This window comes from Emys orbicularis, chromosome 5 (genome assembly GCF_028017835.1).
Source record: "Emys orbicularis isolate rEmyOrb1 chromosome 5, rEmyOrb1.hap1, whole genome shotgun sequence".
Taxonomy (NCBI): Eukaryota; Metazoa; Chordata; order Testudines; family Emydidae; genus Emys; species Emys orbicularis.
Window position 1 is genome coordinate 55,253,919 of NC_088687.1, and position 26,448 is coordinate 55,280,366.

Consider the following 26,448-nt stretch of genomic DNA (forward strand, 5'->3'; position numbering starts at 1 on the left):
TAAGCCATCTGCTGAAGTCTCAGTCTTCCGGTCATTAAGTAAAGCGCCAATGTAAAATCGGGGATGAGAGGATAAAGCTTAAGTATTTTTTTTATTAAGAAGTTGGTGAAAAGCAGCAATATTTGGAAGTCAGTCATTTGGCAGCAGGAGAGGTACTGTATAATTAAACTGTCACCCTGGCTGATAGGTTATTATCAGCAGGTAATAAGATATGTGTGTCATTGCAAATCATTGTATGGTATGTCATGGTACAACAGATGAGGTATGTTTTCAATGGCAGTATAGGGTGATCACTTAGAGATTATTATTATGGGCTTTATAAATCACAATCAACAGTGTAATAGTTTAACAGCTATCTGTAGTGGCAGTGCTGGAAAATTGTTTAGCAATGAATGGCTGATTTTTTCCAATGAAGAATGATTTTAAAAGACTGCATTGTAAAAATACCTGTAAATGACAAAGTTGGCTTATACATTTAACAATTTTAATTCTTTATTTTCTGTAGAAAGATGCTTAAATAAAAAACAACAACCTTGGATTGGTGTTTACCATTTAAAATCATTTTTAGGCATTATAATATATTTGAAGTGAGTGGTGGTTGCAGTCCATTTTTGAGCATCATAAACAACAACAAATGGCACTAATTTCCCCCTTACTGCAGTCTCAGCAGAGAGACCAAGAACTGAGTAAGCATGGTAATTCTCTCCCATATGGGTTTCACTTGCACTAGGGTTGAGGAACATTCGTGGGGGCAGTGTGGGACATTCGTGGCGGCAGTGTGGGGAAGATTGTATAGCTGCTGCCCATTCTCTGACTGCTAGAGAAAGAACTTCAGTCTGTGGTGCTGTTAAGCCAACGTTTTCAACAAACTATGCATTTGCAAAATGATGATGATATAGGTGAAGAGTTTGTAGGTGTTTCTGAAAGCAACACACCAGTGGAAGAGTAGTTTTGGATGAGGGAATAATGACAATGTCTCAGGCCCTTGTTTTGTACATCTGCTTGTACATCTGTTTTGTATCTCAAATAATGTCACACTAATTGGCCTATTCTTTATTTAATGTAATGAGAAATTGAGCATGAGCTCAGTGATCTGGTAACTTCTTCAAGCTGCAGAACTTGGCCATGTCTCTCCCTTAGAAGCCACAATAATTATTAATCTCTTCCTGGAAGGAGCAATAGGAGTCAAGGATCTTCTCTTCCCGCCCCCCCTTCCCCTCCCCCCGCTCGGAAAGAGGTTGCAAGAGCTGGGAATTCTTGTTCCCTAGGAATCTGAAGGCTGCACCTGATGCTATTCACCAGACCTCAGCCTGCTTGGATAGGCGTTTAAAAAAAGAAATAAATCAAAGTTAAAGAATCTGTTGAGAAGAAAAAGATAACCATTAAAATGGCAGGCCAGTGGTTTGAGCAAAAAAGGAGGCCAAAAGAAGTGCTAAGCTAAAAATTTGGCCTGTGATGAGCTATATAACTGACTGGGAGGGAGAAAAGACCAGCTACAAACTTGCTAAGGCAAGAGCAAAAATGATGAAGGGTGTGAATGAGTTTTCTCATATTAGAAATGAACATAGAATATTGTAAATGACTAGTGACTCAACCAAGTCTGGAGTGATTATTTGAATGAGTGAAGAGAATCCAAAGGAGGAATTAAGAACATATAAAATGAATTGGGGCATGATAGATTGCATACAGGAAGAAGAGGCTGTAGAGGCACTTAGGAAAACAGAAAAGGAGAAATCACCTGAGCATGATGAAGTACCAATGGATTTGTTGAAGTCATTGGGAAAGGAAGGTGTCAAGTATTTTACAAGTCTCTTCAATGATATTCTTAAGAAAGAAGATGCCAGATGAATGGCATAAAAGCTTTGTGGCGACTATTTTTAAACATAAAGAAGATATTACACTGTGTGCACATTGTCACCCAATTAAGCTGACAACAAACACTATGAAAGCATAGGAGAAGATTACTGAAAAGTGTCTACATGGAACTATTGAAATTTGGAAGGGTCAGTACGGATTTAGGCTGGGAATAGTACATTTGATGCTATAATTGGTCTATGAATCCTCATGGAGAAGCTCAGAGAAAAGAGGCAGCAACTGAGTATGGTATTGTGGACTTGGAGAAGGTGTACAATCACACACCAAGAGAAGTAGTTTGGTGGAGTTTTGTGATGGAGGTGTGTGCCAGAAGCATATGTCCATCTTGTCCGGGATATGTATGATGGAGTGAAATTCCATGCAGTCAAATTTCAAATCCTTTCTCAGAAATATAGGCTGCTACAGCTTTTCAGTGAAATCACTGTAAGAATTTAAAATTAGCCAAACAATGCATTTTTCCCTAATTTTGTTCTTGGAAATGCTTGAACCATTTTTAATGGAACTGTTGGGATTTTGTGGTTCCCAATGAGTCAGATTCTGGGCCGAATCAAGGGTCTTCGATTCGATTTGATTTGATTCAATTCAACAAGGCTTTAGTCAGTGTGCACAAAGGGAGAGCCCTGGTACAAAAATCAGCCAGAGTCCCTCCAGCAAGGAGCCCCTCCCATCGTTATTTTATAGCACATGGCAGTTACGTAACAAGTTACATAACACAAACCTCTAACCAATCATATGTAACCTTTCCATATATAGATTTGTTCATCACATGCTTATACTTCTCCACTCCACATGTTGAGCTCACCCCACTTCCCTTGGGCTTTCCTAGAATGTTCCTAGGGTGGTGAGCCACAGCATGCTTCTTTATGCATAAGTACCTTGTAAATCATATTTTGTTTAAAATGAACACAAGCATACCCTTTAGAACTTAAAAAAAAATCAGTCAGCCTGAGGCAGTCACTTAGCATGGAATTTTTCAGTCCAAATGGTTAAAATTTGGTCAAGTTATAAGCAATGGACAACAGGAGTTTACAATAGAAAGGGTTAGGCAACTTTAACTATAGCCATCACTTTCTTTGGGCCTGCTTCCATTGAATTCAATGGCAAAAGCCCCATTGGGGACCCAATAGTATTCCCTTCAAACCAAAGAGTAGCACTGGTAAAGTGCTTTAATCAGTATTTTGGTAAGTGCTATTATGGAATTATATAGTAATTTGTTTGCTAGATTTGTTGTAGCTATTTATATTGAAAATAAAAGTATTATATAAATATTTATTTTACAGAAAGCTTTAGGTCTCAGAGTATTGGGTACTTTGCTTTTGTAGATATTATGGTTAAGAAAGATTTATTAAGACATTGGATTATTTGTTTTTGGTTGTAACATATCTAGCCAACAGAAAAAGTTCTTCTCAAAAAGTACATGGGAAAACTATGCTATCTGGCCTCAGGCCATAGAAAGAAAGTGATGAATTACTGGACTGGGTCGTTCTGCCCTTGTGGTAGATTGGGCAAACTTCCCCCACTCCTCTGTGTCCAGTTTCAATTTATTAAGCGCCCCTTCTCCAGGTGCAGCATGCTCTGCAGGTGTGCCTAATTGGCACTGCCTCAGTGCAGGGATGCTTGTTAGGCTTGCTGTCAGTGGGATGGGGGCCTTTCCCATCACACCCTGTTAGCAGCAGTTTTGTCTTTGTGATTAAGCCTAACCATAAGAAACAGCTGGTACAAGTTAAAGGGACTCTCTCAGGCAGAGCTGTAACTAAGCATTTTAGCGCTAGGGCAAGTAAGCCTATTTGTGCCCCCTACCAATTTTTTCATCGTTTTTCTGCCGCATTCAGAGATGACACATAACTGTTGCTAGTGTGTGTGGGGGGGGGGGCGCACAATTTAAAGGTTCGGGGGGGGGGCATGTGACTGCCCCATAGAGGTTTTCAAACTGTTGGGCATGCCCCCTTAGGGGGGAGCGGCCCTGCGCAGTGGGACATTGGGAGGGAGCGCCACTTCCATCCCCTGACTCACCTCAGTGACCCAATGTGCCCCCCCACACACATAAACACATCATCTCTGTCCCTGTTTTTCCACCCCTGTGACTTTGCGCCCTGGGTAGCTGCCTTGCTCGCTCCACTGTGGTTACAGTTCTGGTCTCAGGTGAAATGTTTTCCATATTTTACTTTTTGTAAAATGGACTTTTACAGAATTTAATTAGAAATATTTCATAAATGTTGTTAAAATTAAAATGGCAACAGATTTTTTAAAACAAATAAACATTCTCCCAAACACTTGTGCAAGTGCACCAGAACCCAAGAGTGCAAAAACCAAAAGCTGACTCTTAAAACAGAAACAAAATTTACTAGTTTACTTTCATTGTTTTAGCTGAGACAAATGTAATATAAAAGGGAATGGACTGTTAAGAGGACAGTAGGAGATACTGGCTGGGAAGCTGTCATATTGCCATCCCACTACCAGGGGCGGCTCCAGGCACCAGCGCACCAAGTGCGTGCCTGGGGCGACAAGCCGCGGGGGGTGGCCTGCCGGTCGCTATGAGGGCGGCAGTCAGGCGGCCTTCGGCGGCGTGCCTGCGGGAGGTCCGCCAGTCCCGCAGCTTCGGCGGCGGGGACGCCGATGGCGCGACACCGGTGGATCTCCTGCAGGCATGCCGCCGAATCCGCGTTACCAGCGGACCTCCCGCAGGCACGCCGCCGAAGGTCGCCTGACCGCTATGCTTGGGGCGGCAAAATACATAGAGCCGCCCCTGTCCACTACAGAAGCACTGCTTAAATAAAGCTGGTGGAAAAAATGATGGGTAGCTTCTTAAGAACTAACTGGCCTTCCTGCCATGTTATGATAATTACTTAATTTACTTTGTTTTTAGCTTCTTTCATAATATAGTGATTACAGTAAGAGTTTTCCTACATCTGCATTGTACATTTGTCTGTGCAGGGGGCAAGTGTGTGTGTGTGTACATGTGCATGCACAAAAAGCAAAGTTTCAGTATTGTTAGGGCAACACTCCTACCATTGCATCAAGCATGGAACTCTATTGACATTAATGGTACTAGTACTGCTCCTTTTCTAACTTAGCTTCAGTCTCTCTTGTGACTTGTCATTATGAATCACAAAAAGTGACTCCACCAAAACATCCCTTTCCCCCCAAAAATCCCAAAACATACTTTAGCATTCAACGACGACAGAAGCAAGATGGGTCTCCGGCACTGAGCAGATAAATGCAACCTTTTAAAAGTCCATGTCTTGTTTTTCCAACATTTGGAAGATTTAAAGATGACTTACAAAATTTCAGCAACTTTAACTATATGTGCTGAATGCCCCCAATAGTTGTAATGTTCTGAATGCCTTTCAGCCCAACATTAAACCTACTGGGTTTTTTTTCACCTCTAGGTCCTCAAAAGAACTTTTCTGATGTAGCTAATCTGCTTCTGATTTGAGTGATGTCCCAGCAGGTACCATGCTGGTGATGGCCTGGCCACCATGGAACTCTATTGGAGCACGGCACTGGCTAGGGACTCAGGTAAGTCACATTTGTTACAAAGGTTTAAGCATATTTTATGTTCCAAATGGTGTAAAATAATTAGGAGAAATAATTCAACAATTCCAACCCTACACTTCTGTGATACTGTAAGTTCAAAACTTTAAATTAACCCTGATTTTTTAGATGACAAAATTGGTTTTCTTGTGTTTTTTCACTCCCTATTACCCATTCTTACCAGAATTATTCAAAGAATGCTGAAGGTTCTTAGTTTATTTAATTGTTATTAATGTTCTTTATTTAGCACAGCAACGTCTAGTATCAGTTTTATTTCTTTCTCGTTCACAGGTTTGTTATTTAATAACCCTCATGATCATTACATTGCTTACCCTAGGCCAAAGGGTATTTGATGGAGGGAAAACAGCAGCTGAAGTTATTGCTGCCGTTTTGCTTGTGTCCTGTATGGACATATAGTGCTGTGCATTTATTTCAGAATGATGCAGTATGAGTTTGAACTTTCAGAAGTGACACAATTTCTATTGTGCATGTGCAAAAGTGGCGATTTTACATGGTTTATAACTTGGTAAAATCTGGATGGATTTTCATGGGGACAGTGAATGGCTGACCTCAGAACTATTCCTTTCTCAAACTTCAAGTTTCTATTTCAAACCACTGAGGTGCTAAAGCTGTTCAAAAGATGGTGGGAATTTTATTTTTTAACATAGCCAAAACTTGCTATTTTTCATTGACCTCTTTCTTGAAAACGGTGGCACTGTTTTTGATTAATCCTCCCTCTGCTTCCTGCCCTCCCCCAAAAAATCAACTTGAGGCAGTCTGCAACCATGGAAAACTTCATCCTGAAAGGTTAACATTTGTCAAAGTTATAAACAATTGAAAATAGGGTGATCATGGAAATGGTTAGGCAACCTTATAACAGACATCATGATTACTCTGTGTGCAACATCTCTCAGCAATGGTCTGAAGCAATTCCAAGCAAACTATGGAAAGTTGGACATTGTCAATATTTGGAGGAGAGACTTCCAAGGAAAATCAGAGTGATGCAAATACACCTCTACCCCGATATAACACAACCCAATATAACACGAATTCGAATATAACGCGGTAAAGCAGTGCTCCGGGGGGGGGGGGGGCGGGGCTGCGCACTCTGGCGGATCAAAGCAAGTTCGATATAATGCGGTTTCACCTATAACGCGGTAAGATTTTTTGGCTCCCGAGGACAGCGTTATATCGGGGTAGAGGTGTAGTTAGTGATTCAGCAGTTGATTTTTTTTCTCTTTGACTGTTCTGATCCAGAGACCAAGTATATTATTAAACTGCACAGTGCTATGAAAAATACTTGTTTTATGTTGCAATAGTAAAATCTGCTTGCCCCACTTTTGGGTTTTCATGATACTTTTTGCAGAAGTAGAACTATTAGCCTTAATGTCCTGGCCAAACTCCTGTTTACATAATTACATTCTGCCTCCCACATGGGCCAGTTAAGCCAGTTTTGCAGCAGCCAGAGAAGGGACCAAAGATTTGGCTGTTTCCTTCAATTCATATCCCTAAATTGCTGTGTGACAATGCTGTGTGTTATTACCAGTTGAATTTTTCCCTAGAGATAGCTACCTTTCAATGGTGAGATGATTTCAGTATCTCCTACCTCCCTCTAAGAGGTATTGTGGAATATAATTAATGGTTGTAAAATTCTTCCACAGACTTTTTGACTAAAGGTACTAAATAAATGTAAAATAATATATTTAATAGACTTTATCTTTGAACCTGCAAGTCTGATCATTTTGTTTCTCACAAAAAGAGACTTTCTTCCATTATCCTTTTTCACATAGTTAAAGATATTTTTCCCCTTCTGTCTCCTATCCTTGCTGCAACTCTGATTTAGTATACTGTCATAATTATGCTTGTTCTAGAATTTTCTGACAGACTATAGATGATTTTAAACCTTCCAAGATAGAACTTTCTGGTGTTACTGAATAGTTACAAATCTAAAGCGGTCTGAAATATACTGTGAACTCCAATTTGCATCGTGACATTAATGCAATCACGGGGGAGATGACCAAAATATATTTGGAAATTAATATGACTGAATCATATTAATCCTCAACAGTACTTTCCACCTCATTTACAATTGTTTTGCTGATAAGATTGTCAACTTAATTTGATTGCTATGGACTAGCATTTTGTATAATTCCTTACTCATTTCTTGATTTAGAGTAAGTAGTTCAGATTGACCTATATCAGGAAAATAAATTAGTAATATTTTTGGATTCTATTACCACGTTAACTAAAAGTCAACTGTACCCCGCCCTCGTTCCCTAACCATCACTCCTCTGTCCCTTCCTGTACGGAAGACTACAGGATCATAATGATGGTTAAGGAAGAAATGGTTGGTGTAAATTCAGAGCCTATTTTGGCCCTGTGACTATTAAAAGGGTTTGATAGTTTGACAAGTGAGGATTGCAGAAGACCGCTAATTGGTATATTGATGAGATATGTTTGATATAGAGCTTGATAGATTGGTGGTCTTTATCTAGCAAAAAAGAGGAGAGCTGCTGGGTTGCCGTGGGCTTTGCTCTATGGAGAGAGACTGGAATTGTTGCTGCCTTGGAACTGGGATTGCTGTTAAATGATCTCTGGGTTCTCAGGGAAGTTTATGGCCTCAGGTGATTTCTTAACACTTCTTTATGGGAGAGAAAGGTTAGTGAATTGTTTCACATGTTGCATGCCTTAGATGACACCCTACTGTAGGAGCCTTAAAAGCTTGAAAAAACGTATCATACATTTATCCAGAAGGGAGAATATAGTGCTAGAGATTAGCAAACAAGATTCAAATGGCAAATGTCCTACTTTTAAAAATAAATGGGGCTGGCTGATCCAGCAAATGAGTGATAGTGTTCTGCCCTGGGCTTTGTAAGTTAATGTGTATTCTTAAGATGATGTAAGGGAGAGAGGATTAATTATAAGAAAGTTCCTTTTTTCAAACAGTTCATTTAAAAAGTGAATTGCAACATTGGATGTGCAGTGATCTTGTAACAATGAGGACATGTTAATCCTTTATATAATTCTGTTCTGTATGCCATTTGAGCAATCTATTCTTCTTCTAGTATTTACATACAATACACTTCATTACTTGCTAGAAATTATTGCTCATTCACAAGATATATACCCACCTTTGCTGCAGCCTGGAATTTGTTTAAATGAAATGATATCTTGCGCCCTTTAGAGATTTGCACCTGTCTGAGAAATCTGGACATACAATTTTGCACACATTCATGCTATAATTGCATATCCCCACAGCTGTTATCACTATTTCAGGTGTTTTCCCTCTGTGTGCTTGTTTGGTGTGGTTTCTTTAAACAGTCTGGACCCTCGCACTGCTGAGAAGGTGCTTATCTATGTAATTAAGAGCATAGTTGCTAGTATTAGACCTGGCATTAAATGGAGAATGAGATAAAGGGCTGTGTCAGGCTGCTGTCAGATATCAGCATGTCTGGTTGTGAGTTACTGATTCTCTTCTTTTCTCTCTTATTTAAAATATTAAGTCCATTTAAAAATAGATATACAGTTCTAACATAGCTACTATTGGCATTATTCCCTGGACAGATATATTCATAGATCAGTTATTAGCTAATCCCACAAATCAGACAAACAAAACAGAAAAATATTTGAAGTAAATTGTCCCTTTTAAGATGAAGGATGGAATTTTCAAAAGCACTTAAGTGATTTAAGAACGCAAGTCCCATTAAAATCACCCAAAACCTTTAAAAACAGGCTAACAAATAGTATTGTCGTATTTTATATTAATCTTATATTATTTGTATTGTGGTAGGGCTTATGTGCTGCAGAGATAAGGGCTCACTTGTACTAACACACAACAGAAACATGCTCACTGCCCCCCAAAACTTATTACTTTCACATTTTAATTCCACTCCCTGAATATAATTTATAAATGGTATCAACTTTTTTTTTAAAACAATGTTTTGAAAAATATGCTATATTTAATTATGGAGGCCTTGGTTGTGACACTACACTTCAGGTTGAGTTCCATTTCACACTGAACGTTGCGATTCACATCTTTTACATATGGAAAATATTCTGTAACCTCCCCAGACTTACAGCACTTTCTCTTTGAGCTAAAGAATGAATGAATTTTCAAGATTTTATAAGTAATTAAGGTGAAAGCCCATGCTATTGTACAGGTGTAATTCATACAGTTTAAAAAAAAACCAAAATGTCTGAATACTTAAAAAGTGGACAGTAGCAGACCACAAATCTCGGTGATAAATAAACATGGTGATATTTTAAACAAAAAGAGCTCTGAACATGCTTGTAACTGTTTCCATTACTTCACCCTGACTCAGGGTATGTCTACACTACGAAATTAGGTCGAATTTATAGAAGCCGGTTTTATAGATATCGGTTTTATACAGTCGATTGTGTGTGTCCCCACATAAAATGCTCTAAGTGCATGAAGTCGGCGAACCACGTCCACAGTACCGAGGCTAGCGTCGACTTCTAGAGCGTTGCACTGTGGATAGCTATCCCACAGTTCCCGCAGTCTCCACCGCCCATTGGAATTCTGGGTTGAGATCCCAGTGCCTGATGATGCAAAACAGTGTCGCGGGGGGTTCTGGGTACATGTCGTCAGGCCCCTCCCTCTCCATCAGAGCAACAGCAGATAATCGATTTGCGCCTTTTTACCTGGGTTACCTGTGCAGACAACATACCACGGCAAGCATAGAGCCCGCTCAGCTCAGCTCACCGTCACCATATGTCATCTGGGTGCCGGCAGACGTGGTACTGCATTGCTACACAGCAGCAGCTAATTGCCTTTTGGCAGTAGACGGTGCAGTATGACTGGTAGCCTTCATCGGCTATCTGGGTGCTGGCAGACGTGGGGCTGCATTGCTACGCAGCAGCAGCCCCTTGCCTTTTGGCAGTAGATGGTGTATTACGACTGGTATCCATCGTCGTCGTACTCCAGTTCAATCAGAGGCACCTGGGCAGACATGCTTTGTCTCCTGGAGACTCAGTCCTGCCGGCAGTCCTATTGAACCGTCTTGACGATGATGGCTAGCAGTCGTAGTACAGTATCTTCTGCCAAGCACCCAGAAGATGCCGAGGGCTATCAGTCATGCTGCACCGTCTGCTGCCAGCTTAAGATGTAAAAAATAGATGTATTCATTTGCTTCCCCCTCCCTCCGTGAAATCAACGGCCTGCTAAACCCAGGGTTTTGAGTTCAATGTTTGGGGGGGCCATTCTGTGTGACAGTTGTTTGTGTTTCTCCCTGATGCACAGCCACCTTTGTTGATTTTAATTCCCTGTACCTGTACGCCATGTTGTCACTCGCCCCTTCCTCCCTCCGTCAGTTTCGCGCCTTTTTTCAGCCCAGACGCCATAGCACTGGGATCATGGAGCCCGCTCAGATCACCGCGGCAATTATGAGCACTATGAACACCACGCGCATTGTCCTGGAGTATATGCAGAGCCAGGACATGCCAAAGCAAAACCAGGACCAGCTGAGGAGGCGATTGCAGCGCGGCGACGAGAGTAATGAGGAAATTGACATGGACATAGACCTCTCACAAGGCACAGGCCCCAGCAATGTGCAAATCATGGTGTTACTGGGGCAGGTTCATGGCGTGGAACGCCGATTCTGGGCCCGGGAAACAAGCACAGACTGGTGGGACCGCATCGTGCTGCAGGTGTGGGACGAGTCCCAGTGGCTGCGAAACTTTTGCATGCGTAAGGGCACTTTCATGGAACTTTGTGATTTGCTTTCCCCTGCCCTGAAGCACCAGAATACCAGGATGAGAGCAGCCCTCACAGTTGAGAAGCGAGCGGCGATAGCCCTGTGGAAGCTTGCAACTCCAGACAGCTACCGGTCAGTCGGGAATCAATTTGGAGTGGGCAAAGCTACTGTGGGGGCTGCTGTGATCCAAGTTGCCAGGGCAATCAAAGACCTGGTGATATCAAGGGTAGTGACTCTGGGAAACGTGCAGGTCATAGTGGATGGCTTTGCTGCAATGGGATTCCCAAACTGTGGTGGGGTGATATATGGAACCCATAGCCCTATCTTGTCACCGGAGCACCAAGCCACCGAGTACATAAACCGCAAGGGGTACTTTTCAATGCTGCTGCAAGCCCTGGTGGATCACAAGGGACGTTTCACCAACATCAACGTGGGATGGCCGGGAAAGGTACATGATGCTCACGTATTCAGGCACTCTGGTCTGTTTTGAAAGCTGGAGGAAGAGACTTTCTTCCCGGACCAGAAAATAACCGTTGGGGATGTTGAAATGCCTATCGCTATCCTTGGGGACCCAGCCTACCCCTTAATGCCATGGCTCATGAAGCCATACACAGGCAGCCTGGACAGTAGTCAGGACCTGTTCAACTATAGGCTGAGCAAGTGCCGAATGGTGGTGGAATGTGCATTTGGACGTTTAAAAGCACGCTGGCGCAGCTTACTGACTCGGATAGACCTCAGCAAAACCAATATCCCCATTGTTATTGCTGCTTGCTGTGCGCTCCAGAATATCTGTGAGAGTAAGGGGGAGACATTTATGGCGGGGTGGGAGGTTGAGGCAAATCGCCTGGCCGCTGATTACACGCAGCCAGACACCAGGGCGGTTAGAAGAGCACAGCAGGGCGCGGTGCGCATCAGAGAAGCTTTGAAAACCAGTTTTGTGACTGGCCAGGCTACAGTGTGAATCTTCGGTTTGTTTCTCCTTGATGAACCCTCCGCCCCCCCGCCCGGTTCACTCTACTTCCCTGTAAACCAACCACGCTCCCCTCCCCCCTTCGAGCACCGCTTGCAAAGGCAATAAAGTCATTGTTACTTCTCCTTCATGCATTCTTTATTAATTCATCACACAACTAGGGGGATAATTGCCAAGGTAGCCTGGGAGGGGTGGGGGAGGAGGGAAGGACAAGGACACACTGCAGTTTAAAACTTTAACTCTTATTGAAGGCCAGCCTTCCGATGCTCGGGCAATCATCTGGAGTGGAGTGACTGGGTGGCCGGAGGCCCCCCCCCCACCGTGTTCTTGGGCGTCTGGGTGAGGAGGCAATGGGACTTGGGGAGGAGGGCTGTTGGTTACACAGAGGCTGTAGCGGCGGTCTCTGCTCCTGCTGCCTTTCCTGCAGCTCAACCATACGCTGGAGCATATCAGTTTGATGCTCCAGCAGCCGGAGCATCGACTCTTGCCTTCTGTCTGCAAGCGGACGCCACCTATCATCTTCAACCCGCCACTTGTTCTGTTCAGCCCGCGATTCATCCCGCCACCTCTCCTCTCATTCAAATTGTGCTTTTCTGCACTCTGACATTGACTGCCTCCACGCATTCTGCTGTGCTCTTTCAGCGTGGGAGGACATCTGGAGCTCCGAGAACATATCATCAAGGCTTTTTTAACCTTCATAACATGTGGGAATGGTTTCAAATAGCAGTGCCCTCATTTCCCATTGGGTTGGCCATTTAAAAATGGGTTTGCAATATAAAAGGAGGGGCTGGGGTTTCCGGGTTAACATGCAGCACAAACCCAACTACCCCCCCACCCCCCCACACACACCCAATTCTCTGGGATGATCACTTCACCCCTCCCCCTCACCGCGTGGCTAACAGCGGGGAACATTTCTGTTCAGCCGAGCAGGAACGGGCACCTCTGAATGTCCCCTTAATAAAATCACCCCATTTCAACCAGGTGACCGTGAATGTTATCACTCTTCTGAGGATAACAAAGAGCGATAAGGAATGGATGTTGTCTGCATGCCAGCAAACACCGGGACCATACGCTGCCATGCTTTGTTATGCAATGATTCCAGACTACGTGCTACTGGCCTGGCATGGTAAAGTGTCCTACCATGGCGGACGGGATAAGGCAGCCCTCCCCAGAAACCTTTTGCAAAGGCTTTGGGAGTACATGAAGGAGAGCTTTCTGGAGATGTCCCTGGAGGATTTCCGCTCCATCACCATACACGTTAACAGACTTTTCCAGTAGCTGTACTGGCCGCGATTGCCAGGGCAAATTAATCATTAAACAGCTTGCTTTTAAACCATGTGTAATATTTACAAAGGTACACTCACCAGAGGTCCCTTGTGTGCCCTCAGGGTCTGGGAGCACGCCTTGGGTGAGTTCGGGGGTTACTGGTTCCAGGTCCAGGGTGATAAACATATCCTGGCTGTTGGGGAAAACCGGTTTCTCCGCTTCCTTGCTGTGAGCTATCATCTTCCGCGTACCCCGAACCCGCTTCCCTGTTGCGTGTTTCTCCATTGACGGAGTCAAAGCACACGGTTGGGGTAGTGGTGGCTGAACCCCCTAGAATGGCATGCAGCTCCGCGTAGAAGCGGCATGTTTGCGGTTCTGCCCCAGACCTTCCGTTTGCCTCTCTGGCTTTGTGGTAGGCTTGCCTTAGCTCCTTAAATTTTCACGCGGCACTGCTGTGCGTCCCTGTTATGGCCTCTGTCCTTCATGGCCTTTGAGACCTTTTCTAATATTTTGCCATTTCGTTTACTGCTACGGAGTTCAGCTAGCACTGATTCGTCTCCCCATATGGCGAGCAGATCCCGTACCTCCCGTTCTGTCCATGCTGGAGCTCTTTTGCGATCCTGGGACTCCATCATGGTTACCTGTGCTGATGAGCTCTGCGTGGTCACCTGTGCTCTCCACGCTGGGCAAACAGGAAATGAAATTCAAAAGTTCGCGGGGCTTTTCCTGTCTACCTGTCAGTGCATCTGAGTTGAGAGTGCTGTCCAGAGCGGTCACAATGAAGCACTGTGGGATAGCTCCCGGAGGCCAATAACGTCTAATTCCGTCCACACTACCCCAAATCCGACCCGCAAAGGCCGATTTTAGCGCTAATCCCCTCGTCGGAGGTGGAGTAAAGAAACCGGTTTAAAGGGCCCTTTAAGTCAAAAGAAAGGGCTTCGTCGTGTGGACGTGTCCAGGCTTAATTCGATTTAACGCTGCTAAAGTCGACCTAAACTCGTAGTGTAGACCAGGCCTCAGACAATCTAGGCTTCAGAGTGACACACGGCGTGACATTCCTGGAATGTTGTTATATAAAAATCTGTCAGTTAGTTAGAGTTAAACTTAATTAAACACTGGGTTCTTAAAGAAACTTATCATCTGCATCAGGGTTTTCTTGGTTTCAAATGATAGCAATAATAGAATAAAACAGACTTTTCAAACATTCCTGATAGCTAAAATTGATTCAAGTTTCATGTGTAGGTTATATTTAAAGAGATTAAGGTATAATTAAAGTTTACATTATTAACAATTTTTGTATCTACTTGTTATAAGCTACAGGCAGGGTCAGTTCAACAGCTCAGGTAACACGTAAGATGGACTACTGTGATATCAGAAGTAACTAAACCAATTACCATCCTTTCTCTAGAGCTAATTTTCATGCAACAATTCTATTGGTTGTAATGGCTCAAAGATACAAGGGAGACTGTACAGTTTACTTGGCCCAGCTGTCAATGCTCTTTAACAGTTCTGTAGCTGCATACTAATTTGAGCATCAGTGCTTGAAAGACGACTCCTCATTACTCTTCTGCCTCAGCTCTGCCATGCACCAAGGCAGCACTGCTGGGGAAACTGAACTAGAAGCATTGAGGGAGACCTAGAATTGGCTCATCATTGCCCTTCCTTTCACACAGTTTCTGTCTCTGTAATATCACCCTCTAAACCAAAAAAATCAATTGCAAATTAAAGGCCAGATTAACCACTACACTCCAGTTGCTTTGCATTGCTTTGAAGATGCAAAGCAGCTGTATATCCAGCTTAACTGGCCAGCAAGCTCTGACTGTTTTACTCTGGTGCATTTTGCCCTTAAAAGTTAAAAATATTAAATAATATATTTAAGGTTGATACTACATATTTCAAACCATTAGAAATATAGCATGGTAGTTTCTCTTTGGGTTTCTTGTTTAGTATTACAGTGTGAAATTTTTAAGAAGCTGCAGCAAACCAAGGAACTCCCCAGACCAAAAACTGAGTTAAGATAAAGTTAAGGTTGAAAGCAAGCATCAATAATTTGAAAGGTAAAACTCATGACAAGAATGTTGTAATTAACTCAAGAGCAAGCATTATAAATGCAGAGTTAAGATTACATGCAACAGAAATCCAAATATGTCAGGAAATGTACAATAAAGTACTCACACAATCTTAACTCTGTCCTATAGTGATATCATGATGGGAACCAAATGGAAACAGCTAATGTGCTTTTAAAAGTCAGTTCAACCTAATCTGGGACCCCAGACACAAAATGCCGCAATCATAATCATATGGCTATTGCATGGTATCAATATAAGACAGAGTTAAATTGTGTAACACTTGGTTTTAGGCTAACTGCAATCTCTTTGTAATGTTTTTACTCTTAAATTACTAATACATATTCTCAGTCTTAACTCTATTTTAATGTAGGCTTTTTTGTATGGGACTAAATTACTCTCACCAGGGATGCAATCTGAGTAAGGCTATCCAACCATTCCACCTTATTTAGACAAGGCTTCTTTTCCAGTATTAAAGTTATAATTTTTGTCACCATTAATCATATATACATCCAGGTTACATTCTTAAAGCCCCAGTTTAGAATTCAAAATTATCTTGACAAACTGGAGAAATGGTCTGAAATACATAGGATGAAATTCAGTAAGGACAAATGTGAGTCCTACACTTACGAAGGAATAATCAATTGCATAAATACAATACAGCCTTTGGATTTTGGGAGCAGATCCTGGCCTAAGAATTTGGTCAGCAGTGTTTCTAGGAACATATGGTAAGGGACTTCACCTTGAACCAAGTCTAGTTTGTTAAGTTTTAATACGAAGATGTATTTTATCTTTATTTCTCTTGTAACCATTTCTGACTTTAATGCCTTATACTTGTACTCCCTTAAAACCTCTCTCCTTGGAGGTAAATAAACTTGTTTTATTCTTTAATCAAAACTAATCCAGTGTTGTGAACTGTGTGGGTAACTCCATGTAGGGTGGCAAACTGTTGTATATTGACCCCTCTAGAGGGGCAACAGACCTAATATATGTGGACTGCCCAGGAGAGGACTGGACAGTGCAGAACACACATTTTGGGGAAAATCCAGGACTAGGAGTGTGTTGGGGTCATTCTGCAAGTGGAAACCAAGGCTGGTGGAAGCCAGAGTGTGACTGATGTATGGCTTACAGGCTACAGCTATACACAAACATTCAAGGCAGTAGTAGAATGCTGTTTGGTGGTTTGTGAGGGACCCACGTGGGAGTTACAGCAGCAGAGCATTGTGAGGCACCCAAATGTGCAGGGCTGGGGTGACAGCCCCTCACTGGTCTGGGTTGTACCCCTGAATGTCAGAGGTATCTATGCCCTGTAACAAAGATTCGTACAAGAAAAATAGTTTACCCGAGGGATAGCATAGTGATACAGCTCTTAATCACTTTTCACAGGCTTATACAGAAAAAGACTGGGAGCAGTTAAGGTTTCAAATAACTGGTGCAGAACCAAATTGATTTTTCTCTGCACTTACAGCACATCTGCAGGGGAGATAAAGCAGAATCTAAGAGTGAGAAATTGCTTGATTTTGGTCCAGACATTTTGTAGTATAGCTGCTCAGTCACCGCCCCCAACACAGCTCACAATTTCCTTTCGATCCTGCAGCACTTCTGGTGGCACCATCCTGGTGGATAACTTCATAGCATACCTCACTGCCCTTTGCCTTTTTGAGAAAGGCCATTCTCTGCCACCTGGTCATGTGCTTCAACATCCTAGAGAGTCAGGGCAGTCCAAAGGGAATGGAGAGAGGTTTAGTATCCAGCTTGCCCGCAGAGACCTCCCACCCCCTGCTAAGCTCTCCAACTCCACACAAGCTCCTCCAAGGCACAGCCTAAATTGAAAAGCCAAGCCAGGAACATAATTCCCAATACTCCACTGCCTCCAAAGCACAACTGCACATTCAAACAGCTTATACTGCACGCCCTTGAAATCCCAGTCTAGACTAGGGTTGCCAACTTTGGTTAAATAAATTCCTGGAGATTTCATCACATGACAATCTTTAATTAAAGATCAATCTTTAATTTCTGGGGACTCCAGAAAAATCCTGGAGGGTTGGCAACCCTAATCTAGACCTCCACATGCACACACAACTTACCATCTCTGAGGTCTCCCCCAAGACTGGGAAGAATCTCAGGAAGGGGAAATCAGAAATACATGTTAAAAATGCTATCGGAGCCTCTTTGCAATAGAAGCAATAACTGTTTGGTTTTTTCCCCTACTTCTCCGGTCATGGCACCCATAGTGGCCAGACCATCAAGGACAGGGCCTTGTCAATAGCTGTGTGGTGGACTAACTTGAGGGGGAAGAAATAGAGAATTCAGGATGAAATGTTCTCAGACCTCATTGCAGACTCCTCAAACTATGGAAAACTACAGAGAGCTGGAGGTTGTTTTTGAAGTCGGAGATGGAAAAAGACAGGAAGCTACCCAGAGAAAACATTGAAGTGGCCAGGGACAGCGTCGCCATGGCAAAAAACACTAGAGACAGACCAGGAGATGATTCAGAGGCAACTCCTGCAGGCAATACAGAAGCAGAACGCTCTGCTGAAGTGCATATTGTTTGTGGGCACGCTGACAATCTAGTGCCCTCAGCCAGGACCTACCCATGTTCTGCAGCTCCTGGACAATACAGGGTACTGGGAACACCAGCATATGTTTCCCACTGTGCTCCCACAGCCATGTTCCCAGAGGCCAGGGCCCCAGCTCAGGGCAGCAAGAATAATTGCATATGGGACCCCGGCTCTTTTGAGTCATCTAATGCCCCTGATAATTTTGAGCCCTGACACTCAGCAGCAAAAGACAGATGAACAAGAAGAGACAGAGGGCAAGACATATAATCACCTGTGACCTGGAGTCCCCCCATTGTTGTGTGCTGCCCTCCACTGCACTGTTTCACTTTAAAACTGTTTCATTTTTGTTTTAATTAAAGGTTTATTGCTAGCTGTTGTATAAGAAATTGTTGTTTAATAATAACCCATTACAATTAATTCATAAAAAAAATCTGCAATGTGGTACACATTCTGGTACACAGAAACTACTATGAATTTTACATGTCACAGGTTTTTACAAAAGAGACTGCAGTGTTCACAATCTATCCCCTGCCTCCACCACCTGGGATAGCATCTGGATGTTCGGCTGAACATTTTCAGGCCTCAGACTCAAAATAAGAGCAATAGGCATTCCTGACAGTATTGGCCTGGCTGGTTCCATTTTCTAGTAGACACCTTACTGGCTGCTCAAACCGAGCAAGTCTCTGCATCTCAGCCTCCCACCCTTCATTAAAGCTTTCTCCTTTACTCTCACAAATGTTGTGCAAAATAGAACATGCAGCTATAATCTTAGGTGAGCTCTTTTTATGTAGCTTCCAACCTAGTCCATAAACAGCCCCACCTGCCTTTCAGGTGACCAAATGCACATTTTACTGCCATTCTGCAACTACGCAGGTGATCCTTAAACTGTTCCTTCCCTCTGTCCAAATGCCCTGTGAATGGCTTCATTAATCAGGGAATCAGAGGATAAACTGGGTCTCCTAGGATAACTGGCACAATCTCCACAACATTAATGTCCATAGTGATCCTGGAGACAGTCTCCTTTATTCATTAAGGTAAATACAGCTGAGTTCAGAAAGATCCTAGCATTGTGGACCTCACTGAATTTGTTTGTGAACCTCCCATGGTGGCCAACCAGGCCTTGGACCACCAGGGAGAAAAACCCCTTCCTGTTTATAAGCTCCAAGCCCTGGTGTGGGGGCAAACAATAGGCACTTGGATCTCATCAATTGTTCCAATACAGTTTGGGAACCCCATGAACACAAAGCCACCAATAACCTCCTGAGCATTACCCAGCTTTACAACCCAGTGCAATCCGGTGCAACACACATGCATGATAATGGCCCCAACTGTCAGTCTCTCTATGCCTGATTGGCTACAGACTAGTAATATTCGGGGTTGGCCAGCTTCCAGAGGGCAATCGTGACCTGCTTCTCAATGGGTACAGGCCACTGCATGTTGGTACTTTGTCACTGCAACTCTGAGACTTGCATAGCACAGATCTAAAAAAAATTGCCTTCGCCATCCTCAAATTTAGTCATCCCAGGTCTGCAGGCTGATCCTTTCCCACCAGTTGACACTTGTTTCTGAACCCAGCAATGGCGCTGCACTGTGTGAAGCTGCTTCAGGAAGAGTTCATGTAGTAATAGTTACCTGGTGTCATCCTCATCTTCCTCTGTCTGCTGCTGAAGAAGCCGCTGCTGCAGCCACTTCATCCACTCGGTGGTGCAGCAGGCAAAGTCCAAAACCAAAGTCACTTGGCTCTGAGAGCTCACATAAAGCACAAACAGCCTCTGTGTCTTCACAATTGCCAGCAATGTGGCGCAGAGCATTATTTACTCCTGGAGGAATTCTGTGCCAAAAAATTAAAAATTCTGTTCACAATATTTTCAAATTCTGCAAAGTTCTGCATATTTTATTTGTCAAAACAACAATATAATCACACCCGTTTCAATTATTTTGATCATTTATTTCAAAATAAATGTCAGCAAGTATGTCTGTAGCAATATAGACAACAAAAAAGATTCAGAAAATGTTTTTTGACAAATAGATTCCTTACTAGGCATATTAATACAGAGCTCTGAGTAATAATTAATTTAAACTACAATACAGACCCATATTTCCCACACTCCCCAGAAGCAGTGCAAAGGCTTGGGGGAGTCAGAAGTAACGGAGAAGCTGAGCGAGAGGGAAATAATTGCTGGGAAGGAGCCTGGGTGTGAACTTGGAGGGTTGTTGGGTATGGATGGGGAAAATATGGAACAGGTTTTTTGCAGGGGTGGGGAAGGACTGTTAGAGAGCTTCCCATATGCAGACCCTGGCTGACCCTCACCTCTCCTATTCAGTCAGGCACATGTGTCCCTCCACTTCCACTCAGACACCCACTCTCCCCAACCCCATGTGGCCCTGCACCCACTCTCCCTATGCCCATGTGTCTCTGTTCCCCCACCCAGCCACTCCCCTCTCCCTCTATGGCCCTGCACCCCTCCCCCGTAACCATGTGGCTCTGTGCCTCCCTCCCCCCCCCCGTGGCCCTCCACCTCCACTCCCATTCAGCCCTGCCCCAATCTGTCCTCCCCCACTAGCCCTAATGATCCCCTGTTTGATCCCCCAGCAGCCCAATGCTGTCAGTCTCCCCATAGTCCCTCTCTCCTGACCTGGCGTGACAGGCACTGCGAAGAAGGCTCTCGCTCTTCCCTAGCTGGCTGGGAGCAGCTGCTGTGTTCTATCACCAAAGCACCCTCTGGTTCTGCAGCAACTTTTCAGCAGAAGCTTTTTTCTGTGCAAAAAATTAAAAATATGCACGGCTCATTAATTATGCACATGCGCAGTGGCGCAGAATTCCCCTAGGAGTTGTAGAGGTGCGGACTCACCCCTGCGGCGCCTCCTGCTGGTGACTTCCGGGAATTAGCTCTTCCAGCATCCTGGAGCACCCTCTGCAGGCCGGTGGTCCACCTTTCCTCTGGCTCCCTTGTCCCACCCTGTACCCCAGTGCCCTTTTACCTGGGGTGCTGCCCCCTGGCAGTAACCCCTCAGTCTTAGGGTCTCCCCTCCCCAGGGAACCCCCACCCACTATTCCCACCTCGCCTCAGTATAAGGCTACTGCCAGTCATTGTCTAGCCCCATGCACTGGGGCAGACTGCAGTATCAGCCACTCATCATAGGCAAGGTTGGGTTTGGACTGGCTGCCTTTACTCACCCTCAGGCTACCCCTCTGCAAGCCCAATACCTAGGTGGGCCTAGAACTAGGCCCTGCAGCCTGGGGAGTTGCTAGCCTAGAGCTTCCCAGCTCCTAAGGCCTTTCCCTGGCCCTGCCTCACTCTAGGTCCCCTGGGTGAGTTCCCAAGCAACTAGGCCTGTCTCCCTCTCCAGTCAGAGAGAGGCTCCTGACTCCCAGCCTTTTATATAGGGCCAGCTAAGGCCTGATTGGGGCGTGGCCCAGCTGCAGCCACTTCCCCCAATCAGCCAGGGTTTTGCTCCCTTTCACATCCCCAGCCCTCTGCAGGGCTTTTCCAACCCCTTCAGGGCTGGAGTGGGTGTTCACCCCACTACAGAGTAATTATTGGGTACATGCTGGCTGTCAGCAGTTTGAAAATGGTGCTAGCCTGCCCTGAAAGAGAGGAATCATGGGACAGAGAGAGTGGAATCCTGGGAGTTTTTGAATTTGACCCCACTCCCAGAATTCCACTGGCTTCCACCTGCCTTCTGCTAGGCATCCCACATAGGGTGACCAGACAGCAAATGTGAAAAATCGGGATGGGGTGGGGGGTAATAGGAGCCTATATAAGAAAAAGTCCCAAAAATCGGGACTGTCCCTATAAAATCAGAACATCTGGTCACTCTAATTCCACAATATTCAGTGAGAAAAATCCCAGAATGCACATATCTCAGCAGCAAAGCAAAGGACCATGGGATATGCTCGCAGAACGCCAAGTACAGCTGATTTTTAAAAGAAAAAATTCCACTTAGGCCAGATACTCTATATCTGTATTTTAAAAAATGAGTTTAAAAAACCTCAAATATTTCATTTCAATTAAGTTTATTGGCTACATTTGACTTATCTGTAGTTTACCAGGGATATAAACCAAGTAATCAAATGAAATGAATGCCCAGAAATCAGTCCACCTTAAGAAAAGCTAATCTATATAATGTGGTGGTGTATTTGTAAAACTTTAACAATAACACAGAAATGACTCCTCCCTGTCACAGGCGTCTGTGATTAAGGAAATGATCATGTGAATATGACATGACCTTTGAAATGCAAACTAGGAGGTTATAGTGAGCATAGCTTTGGAAACATTGCTGAAGTCTGCCAGATTGATTAACATCTGTGATCCTATTGACACTAAGCCTGGTGTCTGCCTTTTTTGACTTCTGCTTAGCTCTTGCAGACCAAAGGATGACATACAAATGCAGGTAGGAGAGTTAGAAAAATATACCTTCTGCTGCAGCACATTAGTTTGTTTTGTCTTTTCAAATCTGCAAACCTATTAATCTATAACTGACTATGCCACTACAGATTTGACATGCAGTATACTGCTATGAACTTAGAACATACTTTTTGAAAATATCTGGTTATCTATATAGATTCCAGAGACCTAGGGGAGGGTTTTATTTAAGATGCATTAAACATTAAACTATTGTATTTTGATTGTTTTATGATTACTATGTCCACTGAACCATGTGGTTAACTTGTTTTTGTGTACTGTGTTGTCTTAATTTTATTCTCCCATTTCTAAAAATATCACTGTGAATATTATTTGCAATATAGAGGTAGTATACTCTTAAAAAGCACATGCATTTATGACTATTTAGTGGGAATAAATGTAGATAAGTAGCAAAGCAGAGAATAAAGCAAACAGGTTATAAATAATAGATTTCAGTTAGTCAGTTAATTTCTGTAGCCTGTATTCATTCTTTGCAGAAGGTAACATATTGAAACATAAAAGCATGTAAAAAAGTAGAGCCTTGTGAACCTTTTCTAACAGAACCTGACAAGTGCATTGAATGTTATCAAACTTAGCCCAGTTTAGAGCCACCCTTTTCCCGTCTAGTTTACGATAGGCTTCCTCCATCCTGCAACAGGCTCTGGGATATTGCCATTTAAGGTATTTCAGGCCATGCAAGATAAGCAGTCGTTGTAGCAAGACCCAAGGGAGTCTTTTGGATCCCAGTGCTGCTGAATGACAGCATGGACAGGCAGCCGAGACTCTTAAAAAACTTGGATTGTGAGTAGAGAGAGAGTTACTTTTCTGGCCACAGTCACACTCCCAAGTGTAGGGGAGTGGGCTACGTTGCTGCTGTAGGGAGCAGAGAGGGCCACAAGCCATTGCTCCCAAAGACAGAAAAGTAAGAGGGTATTTTGGAGTTATTTGTGGGATAAGAATCCTTGGGAGAGGGAGGGGTTTATGATTTTGAGTAGAAACTATGCACAAATTGATGAGTTTGTGTGGTTTTCACTCTAAACTAAGTGAAACTTGACATTTGTGTGTACTCTGTACAGGTTATTATTATATAATTCCATATTCCAAACTTGTCCAATACATATAGCTTTGGACTGAGTTGTGGTGTTTAGATGCTGCATGTGATTATTAGAACTGGGAGCCCTGGCTGTTGGGAGTCTGAAAGGACAGGAAACAGGAAGGAGGGGGGAGGAGTTGAGGAGGCTGGGAGAGTTACATAGTGTGTAGCTACAGCTTGATAAAGAGATTTCCACTGTAAATAAAGTTCTGTTGAAGTTTGTTAATACCTTGCCTGGTGGATACAACATTTTGGGGACGAGGATCGGATCTTCTGCCTCTGAACCCACCTGCACCCTTTCTGCAAAGCCCAGGTGAGCCTCCAATTGCTTTTACTGTCTGGATCCATATGTTTGAGACTTATCTGCTTGCAATCAGTGCTACAGAGATTTCTGAAGTAAGAAAGTGTGCTCTGCTAATCCACTGCCTTGGAGCAGAAGGGCGGCGTATATTTTACACTTTTCCCCTTGCAGATGATAAATATGAGACTGCACTCACTGCATTAAAGAACTTTTTTGTGCCAAAAGTGAATGTAGTAGCTAATCGCTACAGATTTCGCCAGCGTGAGCAGAAACCAGGGGAGACTATAATGCAGTATATTGCTTCCCTGAGGAGTCTGATTGTAACTTGTGACTTTGGGAATATGGCAGATGAGATGATTAGAGACCAGCTCATTGAGAAAACAACCGTGCTTCGTGTAAGAGAACGCTTACTTCTAGAACCACAACTTACACTAGAAAAAGCAATAACCACTGCTACTTAGATTGAGTCAGCTACAGCTGAAGCCAAAATAATGAGCAAGGGTACAGGAGGCCCAGTCCAGGCTGTGACTACTTTGCAGAAAAGTTCACTATCACTGCAGACAAACAATTGCAAAGCCACTGAACCAGCAAATGCAAAATACAGTAAAAGCATGCTTTCGCTGTGGATCCCCACAACATCTTGCAAGCTACACAGGATGTCCAGCAAAAGTAGCTCAGTGCAATCATTGCAAAAAGATTGGGCATTTTGCTAAAGTATGTCACAGTAGCCAGTTCAATCAACAGGTGCATGCAGTTACAATACCAGATATTACTGTGCTGAGTGTAGACAAAATCACTACTGCACATATTCCAGAACAGATAAAGTGCACTGTAAATGTTTCTGCCATACCCTCAGGCAAATCACACTCTATTCAGCCAATGTTGGACACTGGCTCAGCAGTATCTATACTACCTGATTCCATCTATTTGCGTTACTTTAAAGATGTGCCTCTTACTGAACCCAAACGTCACTTGGTATGCTATTTGAAAAACCATATTCCAGTACATGGCTGCCTGCCAGCAATAGTTACTTTTGGTGATTGCTGTGTAACTGCGGAGTTCTACATTGTCCACAAGGCACTCCTATCCTTGGCAGAGATTTATTAGCTGCTTTAAATCTCAGGGTAGTTAATGGACGAATTGATCTTCCTCAGCAAAGCACTCTTGTGGTACACACACCAGTTTCAGCTGGGACCCAACTCCAGGTTGAGGAGAAACTCGGCTGTGCTTATGGGTTTCTGCATAAAGTTAAAATGTGGAATAATGTGATGCCTGTACGACAGAAATTACGGCGCTTACCATTTTCAGTCAGGGAAGCTGTTTCAGAGGAACTTAGAAAACTTGTTCAAAAGGACATTATTGAAGAGATTAACTCCTCGGAATGGGTTTCACCTATAGTAGTGACGCAGAAGAAGGGTGGAGACATTCGCCTTTGTGTGGACTTAAGGGAGCCAAATAAAGCTATTGTGATTGACAGCCATCCTCTTCCTCACATAGAAGAGGTATTTGCAGAACTCCGTGGAGCAAAGATGTTTTCTACTCTTGATTTGCAGAGCGCATACCACCAGGTTATGTTGCATGAAGATAGCAGAGACCTCACAGCATTTATTACACATGAGGGACTACTTCGTTTTAAACGTGTTCCATACGGTCTCGCATCAGCCCCAAGTGCCTTCCAAAAAATGATGTCATTGATTCTGAAGAATCAACATGGAGTTCAGTGCTATTGGGATGATATTATTGTGTTTGGAAATACTACTGAGGAGCATGACAATAACCTGCAGTCTGTACTAAACTGCATCAGCAAAGCAGGCCTCAAGCTCAATAGGTCCAAATGCAAATTTAGACAAACTGAACTCTCCTTTCTGGGGCATACAATTTCACAGGCTGGACTAAAACCTGATCCAGATCATATCCTGGCAATTTCAAATGCTCCTCCTCCAACAGATTTGCAAACCTTACGTTCCTTCTTGGGTCTTACCTCCTAGTATGCAAAATTCATTCCCAATTATGCTTCTGTCATTGAACCGTTACGAGAATTACTACGGAGAAGTTCAACCTTAGTGTGGACAATGGATTTACAAGCTAGTTTCGAAAGGGTGAAAGACTTGATTGTACATAGTCCAGTACTTGCACTATTCAGTCCCGCATTGCCCTCAATTGTAACTACTGATGCTTCTGATTATGGACTTGGGGCTGTCCTCACACAACTTCATGAGGACAACACAGAGAGGACTGTTGCATTTGCTTCAAGGACACTAAGTAATGCTGAGAGAAAATATTCTACAGTTGAAAAAGAAGCACTTGCTTGTGTCTGGGCTACTGAAAAATGGAGAACTTACCTGTGGGGCCGCACGTTCAAGTTGCGCACAGACCACAGCCCTTTGACGACATTGCTCACCACGAAAGGACTGGGAAGAGCAGGATATCGTATTGCTAGATGGTCTGCAAGACTACTCTCTTTCAATTATGAACTGGAATATAAACCTGGAAACGAAAATGTGGTAGCTGATTACCTTTCTCACCTGCCTTTGCCTTCACCAGATGGTCCACCGGAGGATGAGGATGTAGTAGTTGCGCTTATTACAAGCACTCTTACTGCAGTTACAAGAGAACAATTTCAAGCTGCTTGTTCAGCGTGTCCAATTCAACAAAAATTATG

General features: G+C 43.5%; 1 protein-coding gene across 1 annotated transcript in view; it reads left to right on the forward strand.

Moving 5' to 3' along the window:
- IL15 (interleukin 15) overlaps positions 1 to 26,448 on the forward strand; it is a 72,722-nt gene that overhangs the window by 17,081 nt on the left and 29,193 nt on the right. The window contains exon 2 of the mRNA XM_065405010.1: positions 5,265 to 5,394. Within this exon, the coding sequence (XP_065261082.1) occupies positions 5,332 to 5,394 (63 nt within the window). The 5' untranslated portion in view covers positions 5,265 to 5,331. The remainder of the gene's footprint in view (positions 1 to 5,264; positions 5,395 to 26,448) is intronic.